At 31.5% G+C, this 8,718-nt stretch overlaps 1 protein-coding gene across 1 annotated transcript; it reads right to left on the bottom strand.

Annotated features, from left to right (window-relative positions):
• Positions 1-4,355: 4,355 nt before the first annotated feature.
• On the bottom strand, positions 4,356-7,520 carry LOC129295826 (glycerol-3-phosphate 2-O-acyltransferase 6-like). Its single transcript, XM_054934400.1, has 2 exons — positions 6,791-7,520; positions 4,356-5,543 (listed from the first exon to the last, which is right to left on the bottom strand). The coding sequence occupies exons 1-2, from the start codon at positions 7,418-7,420 to the stop codon at positions 4,638-4,640; spliced, it is 1,536 nt and encodes a 511-aa protein (XP_054790375.1). The 5' UTR covers positions 7,421-7,520; the 3' UTR covers positions 4,356-4,637.
• Positions 7,521-8,718: the final 1,198 nt, after the last annotated feature.

Raw genomic sequence — 8,718 nt, 5'->3', positions numbered from 1 at the left:
AGCGGAACCGATCTCCATTCGGAATCTGAATAGCGGCGAAAATTCATGAGTGCATAGCTGAATTCTACTGCAATTATGGAGAGATTTTTAAAATAAACCGGAAAAAAAAAACAATTTTTTTCTGACATTGTTATTTTAAGAAGCTTATATATACACCTAAAAATAAATAAATTTATCATTTTTAGTTTTAAAATGACTTTTTAAAAAAAAAAACATACTTAAAGAAACAAGCACATAGTATCAGTTTCAGTTGCGAGCGCAAAATTATTACAACATTACTGAAAATGACCCTTCATCAACAAAGCGATTTAATAATGTACAGGGGAAGGCAGAGAGAACAGGGAGTCTTTTTGAAGAGGAGAAAAAAAAATTTATGCTTTATACAAAAATGCTCCTTCTGAATTATTATAAGTTATTGTTGATTAATTTACGTCTTTTAAAAAAATTAGTTAAGATTTTTATTTTTTTAAAAGTTTTTATACCTTTTTAATTTATTCAAATACTTTCATTAATTATTCAATAAAAAAAGGGCATAATTTTTTTGGCCAAGAAAAAAAGGACATAATTAAATATATATATATATATATAACACCTATCCAATATCCTATATTTTAAATTAAGAAATTTTTTTTAAAAAAATGCTTATATTGTAGTTGGAAGAAAGTAATAAAATGAGAAAAGTATAAAAATTAAAAAAATTCATACAAATTTATTTATGGATCTCGGCTTAAAAGAATATGCTCCTCTACATGTGACCTCATGTTACTTGGAAAATATAGATAGGAGAATATATAAGAGAATCACACACAAGTACTAGTAGCTCATAACACATTAAAACACTCCCTCTAATTAATCTTTACTATAAAACGAAGTTTTGAAAACTTTTTTTTTAATTATAAACATAAGATGAAGTAAAAATAATTGATTTTTTTTTCAACGTTATCTTTAGTTTATTTATTATTATTTGAATTCTTAATATATAATTTATTACAGTCATTAGTTATAAAGAAGGACAAAATTGAAAGGTTATAATTTTTTTTAATTTTAAAGTTATAACGAACATTTTTTAAAAAACACCAAGCCGAAAGTTTGTTAACTTTACTTCGCATTAATGACCAAAGTACTATGATAAAATTTATTAACAATTTAACAAAGCAAAACTCTAAAACCTAAGCCTTTAAAGTAGTAGTCATCTTACTCCATCCATCATGATTTATAAGATAATTTTAGACAATATCACACATACAAATTGAATTGAGTTCATTAAACATATTTTATAATCTTATTTTTTAAAAATGTCCTTTATTTAATACTGTATTTATAAAAAAAATTAAAAAGACAAAATATAATTGGAAGATAATTTTGGAAGAATATCATTAATGAAATTAAACCTTATATATATTTTTTTCAAAGCATTTTATTTTTTTGAAAATAACAAATTTTTTTAAAATATCTTATAATTTGAGATGGATTAATATTCTATTAAGTTATCAAATAATACTAGATTACATTATATCAAGAAAATATTTTTTTTCAAAGAGACTTAATTGATAGGATGAAAGTGTAAATTTAATTATAAATTATTTTTAAAAAAATATTAAATAATTTATACTATCAATTGATACAAAAAAAATTATTAATCATAAAAAATAGAACATCTAACACTTTTTCTCATCTTTGGTCAAATGGCTTTTTATTGACCAATTCTTTGACTGTAAAAAAGAGCTGACATGCCACGTGTCATCCACCCAATCTCGTCTCCTCCCTTCCACTCCGTCTCCTCTTCTCCATTTATACTATCATTTTCTCTGTCTCCTCTTCTCACAGGACTGTATTGGCTCATATGCTATCTCACAAGGCAACTCATGTCTGGGTGACTGAGGATAAGAGCGACAATGCTTTAGTTGGTGATGGAAGAAGACATGATGCCATGAACTAAAAATTAATGGAGCATAACAGTGGCGAGCGCAACACACCCACTCAAGCAATGCAACGTCATCGCGAATTAGAGTTTGCCATTAGTGACTTCTGGTGATGACAGAACCTTCTGCGCAACCTGGTGATGACGAAAAAAAAAAAGTTTATGTCAATTTTGTCCCTGGAAGTTGCAGGATCAACAAATGCATCTAATTTTTTTTTTTTTGAGTTCTTGAAGATATTTACATATTTCCTATACGCCTCAATAATGTCATTCTCACATAGATGGTGATATTTAAACATGCAATTTTGTGAATTATGTATCAAATTTTTATTAACTAAACAAATTCTTGTTAGTCAAAGTATAAAAAATCTGACTAATTATTGAACCGATCAAGATATTAGTTTAATGATTAATAGTTAAAATTATAATCAAACAGTGATCAAATCAATCATAAGCAAAATATTTTATTAAATCAATCAAGACATAATTTAATAATTTATTGGTTCAACTATAAGGTATAAATCATGTTTTTGGATTTTCATGTCATTTGAGTAAATTTTCTTTAGATTTTTAATATATCTTGGCACAATTGTACATATTTTAAATATTCAAGTTAGAAAAATGTGCATATTGTTTTGAAAGTTCAAACCATGACTTTATTTTAGTATTTTGAAGCTAATTTATTGATATTTTAGTTTAAAGTTTGGTTAGATATATTTTTGGACTTTTGTTGATGCTTTTGGAAGGCTTTCGGATAAAAAAATCAAATACATAAAGGCTAAGTTTTTATAAACAGCGAAAACAGTGCAAAATTACCAAAGTCATCTCAAAGTAGTGACTTTCGACGCGACAGCAAAATAAAATGTTTTATTTAGCTGATAAAGTTTGGGTTTTAGAATGCATATATATATATATATATGACCCATTTTCGGCTTTGGCTGCCATTGTAGACTTTTTGGAAGTATTTGGGAGCTTTGGGTGTGCTAAAGCATGAATTTTGATAGAGATTGAGCTTAGGTTTAAAGATTGGAATAGATTTTGACTTCATATCTTGGTTCTTCTTCTCCATTCTCTTTCCTTTCCTTTTGTTCAATGCTTGTGCTAATATATTTATATTTTTTTCATGAGTTTTATGAACATTTGTAGCTAAACTCTTGATTTTAGGATTATTTTGAATTCTTTATATAGATTAAATACTTATTTCTCCTTTGTATTTGTGATTAATGATGTGATTATGTTGATTTTACTCCATACTTAATGTTTTTAGTCGATTGGCCATCAATTAAATTATTGGATTTACTTGATTAATGCTTGAAAGAGTTAGATTGAGTATAGAACTTGAGTTAAATTGTGCAAGAATTTAAAGTTTGTTAGTTGAATGGATGATTTTATTAATAAGGTAAAGATATACTCATTAATCTCACATAGTCACATAGGATTCACGACGAAAATTAGAGTTTAATTAGTTAATTATGAGATTAAGGGATTAATTAAACTAAACACCTACTTGAAGACTCGAGAGAACATTTATGGGTAATTTAGTATCTTTAATTTGCATAATTCATCATTAAGAGCAAAATATATTGGGAGTTGATTGAATACTCTAAAAATATAAAGGATGATAAATAATCTTAAATCTAATTACTTTCAAAAAGTCTTGAATCATTCTCCCTTTTTTATTTTTTAGTATTAATTTAATTTATAAAATTAATTTTATCTAATTATATTTGGCTTAATTTAATTGAATTCACTGAGTTTTTTATTTAGCCGTTTTTTTTAAATAATTTTACGTGAAAATAATACTTATATTTTATTACTTATCACGAACCGGGCACTTGCGGACCGCAATAAATGTTTTTGGACCTCGTGACTCTGTTCTCTTGTGGGTGTGCGCGCGCAAGCGAGCGAGCGAGCGAGAGAGAGAGAGAGAGAGAGATTGTGCTCTGTTTCACAGACTTGTGGGCGGAGCTTTGGTGTTATGAGAGAGAAGATGAAATCTAGGAAGAATGCGAAGCAGACAAAAGATGGGAGGTTGTTTCAGTTGTGAATCTTATAATTCTGAAAATAAATAGTTGACGGAAAGTGTTGGATACTCCATTTTTTTTTTTATAGTTCAGTTCATATCCTTCCTTCTTCGGGTGCAGGGGGTTCCGTTCTCTATGTGATTAAGACGCTGGATTTTGCTCCGGACACGCAATTATTTGCAAACCTGCCACCTCAAGGGTTGTCTTTATCAAAAATTCAAAATCAATCACTATAATTTTTTTCAGAAAAGGAATATTTCTGTTTGTAAATTAAAAAGTATAGTTTTCAGTAAATATTCAATAAATGCTCCTCGATCGGTCCTCCCCCCACCCACCACAATAAAAAAAAACAAAACAAATGTTGCCTCTGTAAAACTACTCTTGTATAGAATCACGCTCTAGAAGATATCTGGACTGAAATTCAATAGTAACGGTGCCTATACTTCGTATTATTATATCAGAGGCTAAGTCACAACAACAACATATTGGTAGAATCATATAGATTACTAATTACTCAATCGCATATGATCTCAGCATATTTATTGGCTTCTTGGCATATATGTTATACACACACGCACGCACGCACGCAGTCCTAAACATTTAGAGACCCAGTAAGTTCAGCGTACAAATGAATATTGAATAACCAATCTGCCAAAGTACTGACGTACCTTCTCTCTTGTCCCTATAATAACTTAATTAATTTCAAACATTGCAGCCTTCTTATTCTCCTCCTCATCCTCCTTCTTTGATGCAATTCTCCCATCTGTTCCGGCAAGCATAGCATACTTATCTTTCCTTGTCAGATTGGTGCACTCAAACCTTAACGTCCCCGCAAGAACTGTCTGAATGTAATTCGCAACTTCAAAACTCGACTTCCCTCCCTTACATGTGAGCTCAAGTGGAAGCTGGTTCAGAAAAGTGATCTCAAATGTTGGCACAGGGTTCATGAACACAAAGTAAGGGTCCAAAATCTTATGCCCTCGAACCGTGGTCCCATTAAACATGGTCTGCTTCGTGTTAATAGCCACAGGAACGATCCTATCGGTTAATTCAGCAAACAGAGCACTGAACCTTAACAGAAACGGTTCTCTACAGGTGGTACCTTCAGGAAAAATCACGAGGTCACCTTCCTGGAGCAGTCTCCTTATATTTTCTGCATCTTTCTCTCTTTCTCTTGACAGAGCAACGGTTTTGATCGGCGACATTAATTCACTGAACTTGCTTATGCTGTAGGTGACACAGCTGACTTTCCTCTTAAGAGCAACTGCGATAACTATAGGATCGACGACCGTACGGTGGTTGCAGACCAAAAGGACACCAGTTTTGGCGTTCTTTGGGGGAGGGGGAGGGGTGCCCTTAACGAGGATTCTGATTCCCATAAGCTTGGAGTTGTACCAGACGAGCTTTTCAGGTAAAGGGATGTTGAGGTATACCCTTAAGATGGAGAGTATGGTGCCAATGGGAAGCCATAGGAAGGTCACAAGCGCCATAACAGGCGTTGGCCTCTGAGCAAAACGACCGTCGTGGAAGATAATGGGACTTAAAAGTTTGTTTCTGGGTAGTGGCTTGCACTTTGTTCTTGGCACTCTATATCCTTCCTGCATATATATTCACAAGACCAATTTAAAATAGTCAATATATATATATATATATATATATATTTGTAAATTGTAATTGATCCACGTAGAGTATGTATATATGCACACATCTGGTTAATAATAACATCAAGGGATTTATGTTTATACGTCAATAATGGCAAACAATGTAAAAAACAGATATTATAATTTATACGGTATTTTTTGACAAAATTTCACCTATGATAAAATTCATTTAATACAGTTCACCATTTTAATTTTTTTAATACATTTTTAAAATTACCTTTCATTAATAGAAGAGTAAAAGAAATCTATTTAATAAGTAAAATAATGAGGAATAATAATTATTAATAAAATTTTATTTTTATCGAAACTCCTTATATTTCAGTACACCAAATCACTTTAAAAATGTTGTATAAATTAAGATGAAGGGAGAATTAATTACTAATTATTGCAAATCTATACCAAACCGCGTTAATATTAGGTTAATTTGACGTCAAGAAATTATGGCAAGTACTCTCATGCATTATTCTTAAGAAATTTTGTCGTTTTCTTTTATTTTCCAACTTCTGTTTTTCACTTTCAAATCATATTCTTCCGAACATGGAGGGGCCATTTGAATATGGCTACAGTAACTAACCGAGAAGAACCGACACGTGGTAAAGATGATTAAGGAATATTGCGAAATAATATCATATCTAGATAAGGACCAAGTTCTCCGACACGTAATTTAGGTGGAAAGTTAAAAAAAAACAAAAAAGAATTGAAAGAGGCACTTGGACAATGCCACGAGTCATATATCCACAAGCCTCGCATGCATGATAGATAGGTTTCGCTCTTCTCTGTTGATGGATTAATCTTTTAGGATTGACCCCGGTGGAGTAAAACTGTGGACAACGTCCTTAAGCAGAGGCCTGAACTCCAATTTTATTTACAAGTCATTTCTAAAATTTGTATTGAGATATAACCAGATTGAGGCTTAAAATTCATAAACTCGATCAATTTCTAAAAGTCACCAAAGTTTCTAATCATACCCTTATTAAACCCATCTTTTGATAATAGTAAGAGCCAATTACGAAAAATATAACATTATGTAAGGGAAATATGGGAAAAAAATTAAATGAATATCATACATTAAGTAGGGGAGTACATAATTATTACAAGAAAATTAAGTTTACAGGTTCAGGTGACCTGACATGGTAAACATTCAAAAGGCATGGTTTATAGAAGGTTACGTGGAGATTACAAACCTTGCAAATTGACATGAAGTGATAATCAGATTCACTGTCTCCAAGTCCCAGATCTGGCAAATCAGATCCAAATTCCTCGACAATAGCTGCTTTCTTGTGGTCACCTACCAGCACCCCTGGTTCCCTAACAAGACCTGTCAATGTCCTCCCAGATTTCGTGGCTCTCAGCTCTGTACCTACGACCTTGTCTGCCTCTAAAACCGTCTTCGCAAACGGCTCCACCATCAACCTTGGACTCGCCGTCACGATGCACCTCTTCCCGAACGAATTGAACACCCGCCACGTGTCCGGGTGGACGTCCTCGGCGTAGAACTTGGGCAACACTGACCTCGACACTATCTCCACATCTCTGGCGTGGAGTCCGGCGAAGGTGATGAAGATGAGAGTTTTGATCGCCAAGGCTTCGGAGACGAACATGTACGTGAAATACACGAAGGGAACGGAAGCGAGGAGAATGAGTCCCCGGAGAAAGCTTCCGGCTTCGAGAGCGACGAGCATGTAGTAAGGAAAAGCGCTTCGCGACACGAGAAGAGTGCCGTCTAAGTCGGAAACGACGGTTTGATTCTGTCGTTCATTGGTGGTGCATTTTGAGATGGGTTGGAAACGACGAAAAGCTTCCATGGCTACCATGGCGCAGAGAGAGAGAGAGAGAGAGAGAGAAGGCGAAGCCGAAATGAGTAGAGACTTTAATGACAGAGAAACAGAGAGAGGAGAAGGGAGGGGAGATTTAAAGGGATAGGGAAGACGTGGTGGTAACGGTGTTCAATGAATTGTTTACTGTTTAGCCTCAAATATGTAAAAAAGATATACTCTTTTATTTTAAATTATAAAATATTTTTTAAATAAAATTTTATATGTCAATAAATCTTATTAAATATATTTAATAATTTTTTTTAAAATAAAACTATAAACTTTTAAAAATACTCTTCATTTAATAGTCTTAAATCTATGTGTAATTAGTATTAAATAGAGAGACAAATAATAATATTAAAATAAATCTATCAATAAAACTTTAATCTTTTTAAAGTATCTTCTATTTTGAAACGGTGAAACTTCTCAAAAAATATTTTATAATTTAGGACATATGGAGTAATTAAATCATGGTAACATATATTATGTGGTCTGGAAAGATAACCTCACAACATGCGTTTAAAAACTTACATTGGAATTGATAGAGAATACAGATTATATATTGTGTTAATTATGGATTTCCGGTTTGCATAAATTCAGATTAAACGAATAGCGTTCAGCCATGTATACATGATATAACATGTTTTTATTGGATAAAGAATAAATAATGTGATGTACCGGGTCATTCATGCAGAATATTTTCACACATTAGTTGATTAGGGGTAGTTGGTTTGCTTTTCTTTTTGTTTGTTCAGTCTCCGGTAATGTTTTCACATTTTGATGAATGAGTATTTCATATTCATATTCAAAAAAAAAATTCACACAATGAAAAATATGTCTAATGTATATATGCTCTCTCCATTAAAAAAAATAAGGTATTTTTAACCGAACCTCATCTCTTAATAAAGTAATTGCTTGTTTCAAACTAACCTTATCTTTTTATATTTAGTCCTGTTTAATAGGTGAAGTGATTAATTTAATAGGGATACTTTAAAAAAAAAAGATAATGAATACACCTTAAAAGATTAAAAATATTTTATATTTTTGGACATTCAATCTCTCAAAAAATAAATTATATTTTAAAAAAATTAATCATTTAGTCCTTCTAGTTTTTACCTAGTTGTAACTTAATCCCTGAACTTTGACTCGTTATAACTTAGTCCCTAAAATTTTGACTCAATTGTAAATCAATTTCTAAAATTTGCCTCTTGCAATTTAGTCTCTAAAGTTTCAACCTCTTAAATATTGGTCCCTATATTTTAAAAATAAAATTATAAAAATTAAAAATATTTTGAACT

The sequence above is a fragment of the Prosopis cineraria genome, unplaced genomic scaffold, assembly GCF_029017545.1.
Source record: "Prosopis cineraria cultivar Desert tree isolate PC_DT_omini unplaced genomic scaffold, ASM2901754v1 PC196, whole genome shotgun sequence".
In the NCBI taxonomy this organism is placed as follows: Eukaryota; Viridiplantae; Streptophyta; class Magnoliopsida; order Fabales; family Fabaceae; genus Prosopis; species Prosopis cineraria.
The sequence above is the reverse complement of the archived record's forward strand: the minus strand, read 5'-3'. Positions and strand labels throughout refer to the sequence as shown.

Excerpts from the sequence above, each read along its gene's own strand:
- LOC129295826 (XM_054934400.1), bottom strand. The coding sequence starts at position 7,420 with ATGGTAGCCATGGAAGCTTTTCGTCGTTTCCAACCCATCTCAAAATGC. Across the intron at positions 5,544-6,790 it reads ACTTCATGTCAATTTGCAAG|GAAGGATATAGAGTGCCAAG; the intron begins GTTTGTAATCTC and ends ATATATATGCAG.